The sequence below is a fragment of the Dipodomys spectabilis genome, unplaced genomic scaffold (genome assembly GCF_019054845.1).
Source record: "Dipodomys spectabilis isolate Male_0828 unplaced genomic scaffold, ASM1905484v1 ptg000004l, whole genome shotgun sequence".
In the NCBI taxonomy this organism is placed as follows: Eukaryota; Metazoa; Chordata; class Mammalia; order Rodentia; family Heteromyidae; genus Dipodomys; species Dipodomys spectabilis.
In genome coordinates this window covers 10,007,115-10,023,399 of record NW_024870681.1, presented here as the reverse complement: position 1 = coordinate 10,023,399, position 16,285 = coordinate 10,007,115, and the positions used below count along the sequence as shown (strand labels likewise).

The 16,285-nt window shown below is 39.4% G+C and overlaps 1 protein-coding gene across 2 annotated transcripts in view; it reads left to right on the top strand.

The window, feature by feature from the left end:
* Vmp1 (vacuole membrane protein 1) overlaps nucleotides 1–16,051 on the top strand; it is a 104,895-nt gene extending 88,844 nt beyond the window's left edge. For both annotated transcript variants that reach the window (XM_042691770.1, XM_042691777.1), the window contains exons 11-12: nucleotides 12,570–12,672; nucleotides 13,667–16,051. In XM_042691770.1, the coding sequence (XP_042547704.1) occupies nucleotides 12,570–12,672; nucleotides 13,667–13,810 (247 nt within the window). In that variant the 3' untranslated portion in view covers nucleotides 13,811–16,051. The remainder of the gene's footprint in view (nucleotides 1–12,569; nucleotides 12,673–13,666) is intronic.
* Nucleotides 16,052–16,285: the final 234 nt, after the last annotated feature.

Genomic DNA, 16,285 nt, shown 5'->3' with positions numbered 1-16,285 from the left:
TGGACTTTACAAACTTTGACGCTACAGCTATTTTTTCCAAATTGGGTGATATGTACATTTTTTTCCTTTTGCTTAGTGTAAGCTGTTATATAGTCTCTCTCATTTCTATTCTTAATGTAAGTATGAAGCGTCTAGCTATTCCATACAATACCCTAAGTATACTTTTGGCCTGTGTTATTTTTAGTATAGTACATTATTGTATACAAGTCCATAGGTCCCAGAGAGAATACCTCTCCTCATTTAAATAGTTTCCATCCTACAATCATATTTAGTAGATTCTTGGCCAATTCTGGAAAGTAGTTGCCAGTGTTAGATATTCTGAGAGAAGTTAGACTATAGGTAATACCTTCTGGCTTATGGTATATTTAGCGGGTAGAAAGAGAAAAGGCAATATAAAGAAAGATAGGCTTAGCCAGGCACTGATGGCTCACACCTAAAATCCTAGCTATTCAGAAGGCTGAGATCTGAGGAAGCCAGTCTAAGGAGGAAAATCCAGGAGACTCTTATCTCCAATTAACTCAAAAAGCCAGAACTAGCACTGTGGCTCAAGTGGTAGAACTCTAGCCATGAGCAAAAGAAGGTTAGGGACAGCATCCAGACCCAGAGTTCAAGCCCTAAGACTGGCAAAAAAAAAAAAAAAAAGGAAAAAGAAAGATAAGCTTATAATTTTTTTTGACTCATTGAAATAAGTAAAGGGATAGAACCAACAAACCAGAAAGTTTTAGAGCTTAATAGGCACTGTTACATTGGTTGTGAGGTATTTTTTGTTTGTTTACTTATTTGTTTTAAGATTTAAAACTAATTTTTATTTAATTTTAGACCATCTCCACTGAGAGAAATGCATAGATTTCTTAATATAACCAAATCTAACTTTGAAAAAATCCTAATTAAAATGACATGTTCCGGTATTCTCACCAAATAGAAGATGAGAATTCCCAGAGAATAACATTAAGCATATGACTTGCAACAAACCATATGCAGAACATTGGCTCATTGTCAGGTTGCCAGAGTCTTATTGGAAGACAAAGTCCCCAGTTTTACCACATAAGAAAAGTTTCCATAACTCAATCATTGAACTTGAGTACTGGGGGATGGGTTTGGCTGGAACAGGGACTTTTTGCCAGATACAGAATGTTCCATGTTCTTCTTTGCTGTTTTCTATTTCTGAGTTAACTTGGTGTTTGACCTTATCATAGGGCTTGCCTATGGCAAGAGTGATCATTTTAACTGTAACTTAAGTGTTTGAATCTTGTTTCTCACTCTATGGAAAATGGTCTGAATGAGCTGTAAACATTTGAACCTGGACTTTTCTTCTATAGAAAGAAAATCCTTTTGCTTTAAAATATAAAATATTTTATGTGGGCTGGGAAGGTGGCTCAGTGGTAGAGCACTTGCCTTGCATGCTCAAGGCCCTGGGTTCGATTCCTCAGCACCACATAAGCAAAAAGAAAAAAGCCGGAAGTGGCGCTGTGGCTCAAGTGGTAGAGCACTAGCCTTGAGCTGAAGAGCTGAGGGACAGCGCCCAGGCCCAGAGTTCAGGCCCCATAACCAAAAAAAAAAAAAAAAAAATTTTATGTGCCTATTCTCTTTAGCATTGATCATTATGAAATAATCAGGAAAGTTTATAAAAGTGCAGAATTCATTTATTTTTAGTATCTGAAAAAGGATACACTAGGGTTAACACCCTAGCTACTGAGACTCAGTTGTACACTGATTTTAATTTAACCTCTACAGTTTAAGGAAACTTCTCATAGCAATGTTAGATTATATTATCTTTTTTCCCCACCTACCAGGCTGGAACTTGAAAAAGCTTTGCTTTTCTCACTTACCTCTAGAGCTCTAGCATTTGAGCCATACCTCCAGTCCAGCTTCTTGGCTGGCTAATTAGATAGAGTCTCTTAGATTTTTCTGCTCGGGCTAGCTTTAAACCTCCATCCTAAGATCTCATCTTCATGGCTGTGAAGGTGGCTTAGTGGTAGAGTGTTTCCTAGCTTGCATGAAGCTCTGGATTTGATTCCTCCTTACCACGATAAACAGAAAAAGCCAGAAGTGGTACTGTGGCTCAAGTGGCAGAGTGCTAGCCTTCAGCAAAAGAAGCTCAGGGAATTAGGAAATAGCTCTTGACCATAATTGGAACATTTCATTAGAATTGTAAAAACTAAAACCAAGATACTATCCTGGATTATGTGAAATTGTAGGGTAAAGGAAAAGATAAGCCACGGTCATTCCTGACACGTTTTATTTCATTAATAGGTGAATGCACTGTGTGTTTTAGACTGTCGGGAAAACTGAGGATAGAGCAGGCCAAGTGGAGGACCCAAGTTTAATCCCTAGTAGTAAGGGTAAAATACTAAGCTAGAGATGGGAAATTTTAAAAAATAAAGAAAAACTAAAACAAGGAAATTTACATTTAGTAGCTATCTTTAGTGTTAGATACTTTCCATAAGGTTGTATTTAATATGTAGAGCCTGTGAGGTACTACAGTAGGTGGAGAATCCAGAGCACAGAGAACTTAGTTTCATTAAGTGGTAAGAGAAAAGCCTGGCATATTGCCGGGAGCTGGTACCTCATGCTTGTAATCCTAGCTACTCAGGAGGCTGAGATCTGAGGATTGTGGTTCAAAGCCAGACCAGGCAGGAAAGTCTGAGAGACTCTTACCTCTAATAAACCACCAGAAAACCAAAAGTGGCACTGTGGCTCAAGTGGTAGAGTGCTCGCCTTGAGCTGAAGAGCTGAGGAACAATGCCCAGGCCCAGAGTTCAAGCCCCACGACCGACAAAAAAAAAAAAATTAAGAAAAAAAAAAGTCAAGCCTGGGGTAAAGATTCTAAGATGCTTGAAGCCAGAGATTTGGGCTAGAGTAACAATCTCAAACAGTTGCTGTGTAAACTGGGGTTAGTTACTACCACCAGTACTGTAGTAGAGACAAACCTACTAGTTCCTGTGCTGTAGGTTTAAACACTTTCTCTGCTGACACCCTTGTAGGTCAAGTGTCTTAAGGGCAGGAAAGGCAACTTTTTTCTCTTAGTTCTCTATTTTCATGGAGGGTTTTTCTATTTAACTAGTCCTTGAAATAACATTATTTTTAGGTAAAATTGAATTCCAGTAATTATTGTCATCTTGGGGATCCACTTATGATGATCATATGATCATGTCATTTTCAGTGACCTCATGACAGTAAGCTTCATGCTGTCTTACCTTAAATTTAAAATTCTGTAGACTACTCATTGTTCTTGACCTTCAGGTCTGTGTGGGTCCCTATTACTGATATTTTTTCATTCTTATAACTCAATGTATCTTCATGTCAGCCTCAGCTCTGTTTATAAAAAGCTGCCAATGCTGGGTGCTGGTGACTCACACCTATAATCCTAGTTACTCAGGAAGCTGAGGTATGAGGATATGAGGGTCATGGTTTGAAGCCAAATCCAACAGGAAAGGCCTTGAGACTAGTATCTCCAATTAACCACTAAAAAAGCTGGAAGTGGAATTGTGGCACCAGTAGTAGAGCTCTAATCTTGAGCAGAAAAGCTCAATGACAGAGCCCAGGTTCTTGAGTTCAAGTCCAACACACACACACACACACACTCACTGCCAGGAGACTGTCAATTGCTGAAAGCGAAATCAACTGACCCTCCCCCCCCGCCCCCGTCTTGGGCCTTGAACTCTGGGCACTGTCACTATGTTCCCTTTTGCTCAAGACTAGCACTCTGCCACTTGAGCTACAGTACTACTACTTCCGACTTTTTCTGTGATTAATTGGAGGTAAGAGTTTCACAGACTTTCCTGCTCCTGCTGGCTTCAAACCACAATCTTCATATCTCCTGAGTAGCTAGGATTACAGCCACCAGAACCCTCAACTGACTTTATTTAACAGAGTCTTTTTGGGCAGCTGAGCAGTTTACACTCTTATAACTTTAGGCTCCTTAATTAACACAAATGTCTGCTTGTCTTCTATTGCCCAAGTCTGCATTGTGAAATGAGGTTTTGTGTTATGGAGCTGCTTTTCAGTGATACCATATTGGTCTGGGAATGTAGCTTAGTGGTAGAGTGCTTCCTGGCATATATGAAGCCCTGGGTTCAATTCCTCAGTACCACATAAACAGCAAAAAAGGCCAGAAATAGTGGTAGAGTGCTTACTTACCTAGCGTGTGCAGGACCTTGGGTTCAATCTTAGATATCACAAAGAAGGAAAAAGAAAGCAATTCTGAATGTTCAAAAGCAAAGGCAATTGCAAATTCTTTGTCTGTCATGGGGCTTGAACTCTGGGCCTGAGCGCCGTCCCTGAGCTCTTCAGCTCAAGGCGACAAGCTCTACCATTTGAGCCATAGTGCCACTTCCAGTTTACTGGTGGTTAATTGAGAGAAGAGTCTCACAGACTTTCCTGCCTGGGCTGGCTTTGAACCATGATCCTCAGATCTCAGCCTCCTGAGTAGTTAGGATTACAGGCAAGAGCCACCAGCGCCCAGCTGCAAATTCTTTTTTTTTTTTTTTTTTTTTTTGTCTATCATGGGGGCTGAACCCTGGGCCTGGGCTCTGTCCCTCAGCTTTTCAGCTCAAGCTAGCGTCCTGCCACTTGAGCCACTTCCAGCACTTCTTATATGGTGCTGAGGAATTGAACCCAGGGCCTCATGTATGGGAGGCAAGCACTCTACCACTGAGCCAACTTCCCAGCCCCTGCAAATTCTTTTGTTACCAAAATATGTTGTAAGGCAATAGTAAACCATATACCTGAAGTTTCTGGAGAAAGCAGTGGTCTTCTGTGTAGCTAAGAAAGGCTATCCTGTGTTTGTATGCCACTCAGTTTACAATGAACTAAATGAGTACATAAAAGGTTTAAAGTATGAAAGGGGCACAGATATAAATGGAATTCAAGATGTTTTAATCCCAGGTCCTTAGATTGAATCACAACGAACTTAATGTTAGCCAGAGATTTATTCTAAACATGTATATGTGAGGAAACACTAGATTTTTCCATGCAATACATAATTTTTATCCTGAATTTTGTTTTATATTGAGATGCTTTCCAAGATCCTAACTATAAAGGAACTTGATTTGGGCAGGCTACCACATATAAAATCCAATAACCAGTTTTCTCTTCCAGTATCAGCTTCAGAGATTCCATTCTGTATCCAGTTAAGTGATAAATATAAAATACTTGCATTCTAATCACACAAAATTACTAGACCTTATTTTTACCAGATGAATCATAAATTTTCAGAGCTGGGTATGACTGAGGGTAGAGTGCTTGTTTAATGGCATGCTCAAGGCTCTTGATTCAGTTTCTAGTACTGAATGAAAAAAAATGTGTATGTCCCTTTTTTTTTTTTCTTTTTAACTCTGAGATCAGGACTGCTATAAATACTGAGAGTCAGCAAGAAATGGCCATTAGAATCTTCAGAAAGAGCCCAGGATAAGCTGCCACCTTTTCTGAGCAGTCTCCTCAGGAAGACAGTTTCATGTAGCGGGCCATCTGTCAGAGTTGAATCAGGCCTAGAGTCAGAGATCCATTCTGAGTCACTATGAACAGAGCTGTAGAATTGGTTGGTCCCCAAGGAAACTGGTGGCTAAATACTGTGAGAACCTTTATCAGACAGGAAATGACAACTCATTAAAATACTAACCGTTAAGCCTATTTAGATCACTGCCTGGGGAGTGGGGAGAAAAATTTAACCCTGTGATGACTAAATGGACACATTTCTAAAAACAGGTTTATTTGCAAAGCTTTTTTAGCAAGAAAGGGGATTGCCTTTTTTTTTTTTCTTTGTTGGACATGGGGCTTGAACTCTGGGCCTGGGTGCTGTCCCTCAGCTTTTCAGCTCAAGGAAAGTACGCTACCACTTGCCATAGTTCCACTTCTGGTTTTCTGGTCGTTTATTGGAGATAAGAGTCTCACCGACTTTTCCTGCCTGGGCTGGCTTTGAACTGTGATCTTCAGATCTCAGCCTCCTGAGTAGCTAGGATTACAGGCATGAGCCACTGGCGCCTGGCTTCTTTTTTTTTTTTTTTGTATAGGAAAAAAAAAAGCCAACAGCTTGTAATGATAGTTGGACCTAAAAATAGGTCCTACTTATCATTCTCTTCAGAAGAGTCTGTTAGCTTCAGTTTGAAGAGAACTGTTTTACTAGCATGGTGATACATGTCTGTAAGACTGTCATTCAGAAAGCTGGGCCAGGAGGATCAAGAGTTCTAGGCAATCCTGAGATCCATCATCTGAAAGAGGAAAAAAAAAATTAAAATTAAAAAAAAAAAACAGGAAGAGGAAGAGGAACATTTTTTTGTTTTGTTTTGACCTTTTTTTATTTAGGGCTCTACCCCTATTATGCTCCTAAGTCAAATCTCAGAAGAATTCTCTGGTACCAGAGGATAAACTGATTTAGTGATTTACACCCATTAGCCCTTGTTTAATTCTTAAAGCTTTGATACATCTTTTAATTAAAAGCTGGCGTAGGGTTTCTGTCTATTGAGGTTTTGCCCTATCTAGACTGAAAAGTCTCTTTCTAAGCAGGGCATGGGTGGCTTTCTACTATAGTCCTAGCTATTCAATATGCTGAGGCCTAGAAGATTGCAGTTTGAAGCCAGCCAGGACAGAAAAGGCTGTAAGGAGGTTCTCCCTCCAATTAACCAGCAAAATGCTGGACTAGAGGCATGGCTCATGTGATAAAGCAAAAAAGCCAAGCCAACTAAGATCTTGAAGCCCTGAGTTCAAAGTCTGTTACTTGCATACATGCATACACACACTTATAAAAGGCTCTTTCTCTATAGTCCTTTATTAGAAAGAGGAGAAAAAAGGAAATATACAGCTTACATTTTGCAGAAACTCTCTCTCCTTTTTCTCTTTTTTTAGGTATCTTGCCTAACAGTCTTATGTTTATTTGTCCTGCTATCTAAGCCTTAAAAGATATTTTAGGGCTAGGAATATCACTCAGTGGTGATATTCCTAGCATATACAAGACTCTGGGTTCTATAACCAGCACTTTAAAAAAAAATGATTTCCTTGTTTTGTTTTGAGACAGAATCTCACAATGTATCCCAGACTGGCCTGGAGCACTTAATCTTCAGCTTTCTTTTTTTTTTTTTTTTTTTTGTCATGGGGGCTGAACTATGGGCCTGGGTGCTGTCCCTCAGCTCTTCAGCTCAAGGCCAGCGCTCTACCACTTGAGCCACAGCACCACTTCCGGCTTTTTTCTTTTTGCTTATGTGGTGCTGAGGAATGGAACCCAGGGCCTCATGCATGCAAGGCAAGCGCTCTACCACTGAGCCACCTTCCCAGCCCCATTTAAAGCTTTTAGTGATCTGATTTTTAGGAAAGTGAATGTAACTTACATGCTCACATTAGTGTTAAGTTCCCTAAAAGAACAGTGGAGAAAGGAGCAAAACCTGAGTTAAATAAAAATATTACTTTATCAATACCTCCATAGTAATCATTGGTATTTCTACTGCTTATCCTTTAAGTATGCCTCAGTATAGACAAGACCAGACAAGACAAATCAGTATATTTTGTTTTGTACTTTTCTTTTTGTCACGGGTTTGAACTCTGGGCCTGGGCACTGTCCCTCAGCTCTTCAGCTCAAGGCTAGCGCTCTACCTCTTGAGCCACAGTGCTACTTCCGGCTTTTTTCTTTTTGCTTAAAGAAGAAAAAAACCTACCTGACTGGAAAAATACAAATAATCATGGCAAGTATCTTCAGATAGCAAGACTGAATTTAATGGCTCTGTGACAGAGCAGAAATTCAAATATGTTTTTAATATGTGGTGAACCAACCTGCTTGAGACACAATTGAAAGGAGTCCCTTGACAAACAGGAATAATAATGAACCATGGATTCTAGCATGCTTGGAATGGGTGTGTGCACTGTATTAACCAACAAAGGAGAATTTACCATTGTGAAAAACAGGAATAATCACTCCACCCACTCTGTATACAACCTCTGCCAATTGTCTTGCTTCCTGGTGAAGATTTTCTGGCTATGAGAACAGAAAGTAATGCAAACCTTTATGAGGAAATAAGAAAGTTTAAAATACAAATTTTATTCAGATAAGTGATTTCCAAAAGCACAATAGTGTATGTATTTTTAAAAAAAAACAAAACTCTAGGGCTGGGAAGGTGGCTCAGTGGTAGAGCGCTTGCCTTGCATGCATGAGGCCCTGGGTTCGATTCCTCAGCACCACATAAGCAAAAAGAAAAAAGCCGGAAGTGGCGCTGTGGCTCAAGTGGTAGAGCGCTAGCCTTGAGCTGAAGAGCTGAGGGACAGCGCCCAGGCCCAGAGTTCAAGCCCCATGACCGGACCCAAAAAAAAAAAAAAACTGTAGCCCAGTGCCAGAGGCTCATACCTGTCAGCTCGGGGGCTGGGAAGGTGGCTCAGTGGTAGAGCGCTTGCCTTGCATGCCTGAGACCACGGATTCGATTCCTCAGCACCACATAAGCAAAAAGAAAAAAGCCGGAAGTGGCGCTGTGGCTCAAGTGGTAGAATGCTAGCCTTGAGCTGAAGAGCTGAGGGACAGCACCCAGGCCCAGAGTTCAGGCCCCATGACCGGACCTAAAAAAAAACAAAAAACAAAGCCAGCTAGGGCAGGAAAGTCCATGAGACTCTTATCTCCAACAAACCACTAGAAAACTAGAAGTGGTGCTGTGGCTCAAGTGGTAGAGCGCTCACCTTGAGCCAAAGAGCGCAAGGACAGCACCCAAGCCAAAAAAAAAAAAATGTAGAAGAAATTGGAGCTGTGCTTTAAGTGATAGAGTGCTAGCCTGGAGCACAAAAGCTCAGGGACATCCAAGAAAGGAAAAAAAAAAAAAAAAAAAAAAAAACTGAGAAGTATAGGAAACCATAAATTTTGTTTGCAAATCAGTCAGGCTTCTTGACATACTTCTGTCCAATATTCCTTTGAGTGGATTTTTAACAGTAACTAAATTTGCCAAGAAGTTTGTCTTTGTTTCCCATGTACAGTTTCTTTTCATGCCTGTGAGACTGGTTTTCTTTTCTTTTCTTTCCTTGGTGCCAGTCCTTAGGCCTCAGCTCTGGGCCTGGGTACTCTTTCTGCTCCACTTCTGGCTTTTTGGTGGTTAATTGGAAAAGAGTCTCACAGACTTTCCTGCCCAGACTGGCTTTGAACCACAATCCTCTGATTTTAGCCTTCTGAGTAGCTAGGCTTATAGGTGTGAGCTACCAGCACCCAGAAGGAAACTGATTTTGAGTAGATCTAGAGTTTTGTTGGAGCTTTCCTTTTTTTTAACAATTTTTGTTTGTTTTCCTGAACTTTTTTTTTTTAAAAAACTTTGTCTCTTTTTAAAAATCTCTAGGGGCTGGGAAGGTGGCTCAGTGGTAGAGCGCTTGCCTTGCAATGCATGAGGCCCTGGGTTCCATTCCTCAGCACCACATAGGCAAAAAGAAAAAAAAAGCCGGAAGTGGTGCTGTGGCTCAAGTGGTAGAGCGCTAGCCTTGAGCTGAAGAGCTGAGGGGCAGCGCCCAGGCCCAGAGTTCAGGCCCCACGACCGGACCCAAAAAAAAAATAAAAAGAAAAATCTCTAACAGGGCTGAGAAAGTGGTTTAGTGGTAGAATGCAGTTTACTGCTAGAATGCTTGCCTAGTATGCATGAAGCCTAGGTTCGATTCCTCAGTACAACATAAACAGAAAAAGTCGGAAGTGGTGCTATGATTAAAGTGGTAGAGTGCTAGCTTTGAGCCTGGGACAGTGCCCAGGCCCTGAGTTCAAGCCCTAGGACTGGGAAAAACAGAATAAAACAAACCTCTAACAATGATGGGAACTCTGTAATCCTAGCTAACCAGGAGTCTGAGATCTAAGGATGGAGGTGGTTCAAAGCCAGCCCAGGCAGACAAATCAAAGAGACTCCCAATTAACTAGCAAAAAAATATGGGGCTCAAGTGGTATAATACCAGCTTTGAGGGGAAAAGCCAAGCAAAAGTGCAAGTCCTTGGGTTCAAGCCCCAGTACAGGCATAAAAAAAGAAAAAAATGTTGGAGCTGGGAAGGTGGCTCAGTAGTAGAGTACCTGCCTTGTATGCATGAAATGAAACCCTGGGTTTGATTCCTCAGTACCACATAAACAGAAAAGGCTAGAAGTGGCTCAAGTGTTAGAGCGCTAGTCTTGAGCTGAAGAGCTGAACCAGAGTTCAAGCCCCACTACCCAAAAAAAGAAAAAGAAAAATGTTTCTAGTAAGGAGAAAGTAGATGAGTTCAATTTTTTTCTTTTGATAGTTTTAGTTAAAATCTACAATAAGTGTTGTCTGATTCTTCTTCATTCCCTCAAGAAAAATTAAAATTTTTCTAATATTTAGGTCTTTGTTCCTTCCCTTAATGACCATCCCTTAAGGATAACTTTGGCATCCTTGGTAATTTAAAATGATGACAGAGTATTAGATAAGGTTGAGTAAATTGACTAATGGAAAGCTTTTTATTAAAATTCTTTATTAGCGTACATTAGTTGCAGTAAGAACTTTCATTACATTTCCATACATGCATACAAAGTACCCATCAACTTCACCCCCTCTACCACTTTCCCCTGTCCTCTACCCCCTTTCTTCGTAAAACAATTCCTATAGGTTTCATTGTTCTGTTTGCACATATGCTTCAACCATTGTACAAATACTTCAACCATAATCATCTTCTCCATTTACCATCTCTCCTCTGGATAGCTGCCCCCAACAGAAACAGTCTTACTTTGGATACTGAATCTTTTTTAAACTGGATCTTTCGGAGCATGTATGTTACTGTAATTTATTTTATACTCATTTATTGCTAATGTAAATATATGATCTACTGGCATTTCTATCTGTATTACATGTTTTTTTAAAGTTACTTTAACTGCTAAGGAAAATCTCTCTTCTGAGAAAACTTCCTGTTGTTGCTCCTTTGTAGTTAGAGTCATTACTGGTAAACAGTAACACAGTTCAGACACAGCTCTGGTGTGCCAGTAACATAAAGCAACTTAGGAGTCATTGAGACCTCACTACCCTTCTCTGTCTTTGTGTCTGTTCTAGGTCTCCTGGTATCATCCTCACTGCTTCCCCTTTCCTTTATTTCTCCTCACGCGTTTTTGCACATCCTACAAGTTCTCATTAAAGTACATTTTAGAGCATTTCATCTCACACTGATCTGTCCTTTCTCCTTCCAGTTCTTTTAATGTTTATTTTCTGTACCAATAGTTAATCTTGAATTGTACATTCCTTTGTTCACAGATTGAGGTGGGGGGGGAGATTTTGAATTCCCATAATGAAGTTCTTTGTGTGCAGAAGCTATTTTTCGCACTACTTTGGGTTTTATTCCATAGCATGAATACCAACTAGGGTCTCCTTAATGTATCTGGTGGTGGAAGATCAAAGCAAAGGACTGGGAATGGGACTGAGTGGTAGAGTGCTTGCCTAGCAAGCATGAAGTCCTGGGTTTGATTCCTTCATCCCATATACACAGAACAAGCTGGAAGTGGCCCTGTAGCTCAGGTGCTAAAGTGCTAGCCTTGAGCAGCACCGAGAGGCTCAGGGACATTGCTAAGTTTTTTTTTTCTCTTTTATTCCTCTGCTTTGTAAAAATCCAGATTCAAAAGCTGGAGCCTACTTGTCCTAGGAAAAAATCAACTTAAATTGATTCAGTATACCTTTAGGGAAAGCATTAGGCACTTCTGGCCCAAGGGAAGAGATTGGACTTACTTGCCTTTTTGCCATAGTGTGACAAATGAGAAAATAAAGATTTGATTTTCTAGGTTGTCCTTAGTTACCTCTTTTATAAAATGGCTGCAATATATCTATAACAGGTGCCTGATAGCTGCAGTTGCCCAACCGGTTTAACTGCACTGCCCCCACATATGCTGGGTGAGAGAGCTCCAAGTACAGCTCTTATCAAAGATCTCTGTCCAGGTCATCTCAGAACAAGTTGTTTAGTAATGTACAGGAGTTCCAGTGCAAACCATCTACCATAAACCACGAAATGATTCAAGGTCCATAGTTCCTCTTTGTTCCTTTGTTAATCACTGACTTCTGACTAGGGGGAGGTGCCTCCCAAATTTGCTAATGCATTCTTTTTGGATAAGGATGACGCACAGATTGTCCTAATAAGGACTTAGATTGAGAAAGCACCTCCCCCTCTGAGAAGATGGGACGAGTTGGAGAGAGGGCGGGCAGTTTCTTTTTTAACTAGGGATGACACAACCATAAGTCATTTCCTTATTAATCGGTTCAAACCAGTTCTTACAGGAACTGGTGGTGATAAATGTGAGACTTCTGAGAAGTCATTCATTTTATTCTTTGTGCAGCCCCAAGTGTGCTCTGAAGGCTCTGTTGGCTTCACTCTTGAGCACTTGTGCTTCAGAAGTGGCTTCTAACTGCAGCTTTTAGTTCCTCTCAGATGTCAGAGGTTTTCTTACTTTAAGGAGCTGTTTAAATGAAGCATTTTTCATCTACTAAAGAGTTCATGGGATTTTGACAAGGATTATTTTATATATTTTGTTCCTCTTTTTTTAATCCAGTTTCTGCTTTTTTGAGTCCAGGTGGTAAGTGGGTTTTCTTTAATATCTATCTCTCCTGCCTTTCTTCCCTGGGGCTACTGTGCCCTGCCTCCAGTGCTGTCCCGGGCATCGGTCCTTCTCTGCAGAAGCCATTCCAGGAATACCTGGAGGCTCAGCGCCAGAAGCTTCACCACAAAAGAGATGTGGGCACCCCACAGGTGAGAATTTACTCTTGAGTTCTTCTCCCCCTAGGCAGTCCCAGATTGAAATTAGGTTCTTGGCTCTCACATTTTTAGGCAGATAGAGTGAAGTTTGCTTGGCTGTTTCTTAACAGATGTTGTGGCATCCTGAATGCACTTAACTCTCTACTGGGAAATCTGTTTTAATCCATACCAAAAAAAAAAGAGAGAGAGAAAGTTAATTACTTTTCTGAGTATCTTCCAAAAACAACAGTAGAGGCAGAACAGTTCCATTCTGTTATGTGAAATGAATTATTGCCTTGATCTTAACTGATTTATCAGATACACGTCTCTGCCTGATTAAATTAAAATGTTAAAATTTGGAATGTTTAAATAACAAAATACTTGGTAACTTAAATATCTGCCTATTCTGTTTTTTATTTCACTTGTGAGAAAATAATCATTTCAGTTTGTTTTCAGATAAATCAAGGCTCCTCTTATAAAGTTGAACTTTAAGACTTTAACTTTAACCAAGAATGCTTTTTTATAAACAGTTCTGTGACTGGAGGAAGTAAGCAAATGCCTGAAATGGGAAACTTGAAGGAAGCAGTTGCTTTTTAATGGCCTTAGCACTCTTCACTAGGCACTTTGCTGCCCTCACTTGTCCATAAACAACTTAGTTATATCTTAACTCCCAATACTGAAACAAAACTGTTTAACTGTCCTAACAACTGCTTTGCAACATAACTACTTTGCTCATAACTACTCTTGGATCATAGTAAAAGACAAAAGATGAACTCACATTTGCATTTCTCACCAAACTGTGAATCATATCTACTGTTTGCCCAACAAAGTGAAGTCTTGTATATAAAAGTATATAAAAATGCTGGCCTTAGCCTAGGTTTTTAGGTTACAAGTTTCAAGTTCTATTATTTTTGTTACTTTCCTTAAACTGTAGTAAATGGTCCCCTACTTACTGCTGAACAAATGAAGCCTTTTCATTTGAATTGTTTGCTTTTTGCTTTTCCTGCAGGGAGAAAACTGGTTATCCTGGATGTTTGAGAAGTTGGTCGTGGTGATGGTGTGTTACTTTATCCTGTCTATCATTAACTCAATGGCACAAAGTTATGCCAAACGAATCCAACAGCGGTTGAACTCAGAGGAGAAAACGAAATAAGCAGAGAAGGCTTTTAACTGCAGAAATTAGGATGAATAGGTTATGGGAGGACCCATAACCAGGAAGAAAAATTCTCTTTTCCAACCTGTATCAATTTTAAAAACATTTTTCCTGAAAGCAGTTTTAAGTTCATATTTTGCACTGACATACTTTTCCTTTATGTGTTAAGGTAAGGTATCGACCCTCAATTCAATCCACATTTTTTTTTTTATTAGGGTGAATGTGATGTTCAGCCACAAAGTTAACAGAAACTGGCCTTCTGTATTACTTTCAAAAGGTCTACTTGGTACAATTGGAGAATACTATGTTAAATATGTCAAGCTTTTTAGGCTTGTCTCTGGTTTGTTTTTTTCTAAGTCATCAAAATGTATATAAATTATATATAGATTGGATATCAGTCTTGCATGCCTATCATGGTACAATTTAATATACCATCCTACCCAAACTTTCCTTGCCCACCCTTGAAAAAAAAAGGCCATTTTATGATGCATTACACACCCTCTGGGAGATTAATCTTTAAATTTTAAAACAGTATAAGGAAAATCTGTTTGGTGTCTCACAAGTGAGTACACCATTTTTTATTCTGTATATTTAGAATGAAGTCATGAAAAAAAACTTTATAAAGACATCTTTGATCATTCCAAAATTGTGTTTGTTTTCTTGAGCGATATCATCTTTTTTCCCCTTTTAGCTTATATCAACTGAGGGACAACCTTGCCAAATCCAACTATTACCGGGATTTCTTAAGCTTTATTTATTTGCATGAAAGAGCCAACACCCAGTTATCTTGTTATGCTCGAACTGGACTACTACACATTGCTAAATGACACCTCTAACGTTGGCCTAGTCTGAGGATTTGATGGTTTGTAAAACCCAGGAAAGAAAAGAAAAATGCTAATGTACAAATCACAGGACACTTGAGAAAAGTTACTCATTTTTTTTAAAAAACACTACACCTTCTCTAATCTGTTAATTTTAGCAAATTTGTACTCCAATTTTAACACTTTTTTTTTTCTTTGAGATTTTTTTTCTATCCATTTTGTTTAGGGAAATAAATGACTTTACTTTTTTTTCCTTTAGGAAAATTTATACTGACATTGTGTCAAAGTAGAATCGAATTGGAGATAAATTTCAACAAGCCAGAAATGCTTGGTTTGGTTATTCAAATCTTTCCTGAATGTCTGCTTGTTTTGCCTACCGTCGTGACATCTCCATGGCTGTACCACCTTGTCGGGTAGCTTATCAGACTGATGTTGACTGTTGAATCTCATGGCAACAGCAGTCGATGGGCTGTCTGACATTTTGGTATCTTTCATCTGACCATCCATATCAGTATTCTCATTCAGACATTTGGTATCATGGTTCACAATCAAAACCTGTGGTCCTTGTGTCTAATGGCACTTTTGGGTCCTTTTATGCCATGATATAGCAACATATCGAGAAGACTTTGTGGGCAATAGGGATAGTCTCCATGACCATAGCTAAATAAAATATGCTGCTTTATCGGTTTTGAAAAGGTTATTACTTCTTAGCATGTTTGTTTTTCAAAGACTAGCATTTTAACTGTTAGTTGAGCCTACTTGAAAAACAGTACCAAAAACTTTATTGTAGATTTACATTAAACAGCATAATTTTTTAGATTGTTTGGTGTTGGCTAAAGTCAGGGCTCCTAAACTGACTTCCAGTTGTGGTTCATCTCCTTCACCTGCATTTATTTCATGTTTGTCTAAAGAAAGGAAAGAGGAAGTAAATATAAATGGCACCATGCATACTAAATTTTGGGGGGGTTATCATAAATTTGTTCCAGGTAATGTATTAGAAAATCTTTCTTAGGCTAACTGCCTTAGAGCTTCATTTGACTTAAGGTGACCACTTATTCACTGTTTCAAACTAACTTGCTTTAAGAAAAATGAAGAACAGCTCTCTTTCCTTCTGAGTATTCACTTGTGCTTCACTTGTATGTTTCTGTTGGATTCCAGCTCGAGCAATGTGATAACCTGTCTTTTCCAGAGCTTGGTTTGTTCCCTTTTTTTCAATACTGAGGATTGAACCTACGGTTAAGTTCCCTGGGCAAGGGCTCTCCCATTTGAGTCCAGCCTATTCCTTTCTTATGTTCACTAAGGTAAATTGAACTACATGATCCCAGAAATAAATGCACACACTAGGTGGTGGAAAGCAGAGAACTTGCATGTGGATGGTTTAATTATTACTCTAAATAAAAGAGGGTTTTGAAAATTCTGATTTCATCTCTATTTCATAGAAGTTTCATCTTGTGCCTTACCCATCTGTGATTTCTTATCATTTCCCATCCCAGTGATTGCTGAACAGAATACATCAGCAGTTAATATACCTAAGCACTGACCTAAAAATGGAGTCATATCCAGTTTTCATGGATTTCTGGAGTCCTGTGCATATGTATAATGTGGAGTATGAGGCATGGAAAAAAAGGATATTTTCACTTTCATTTGGATAGTG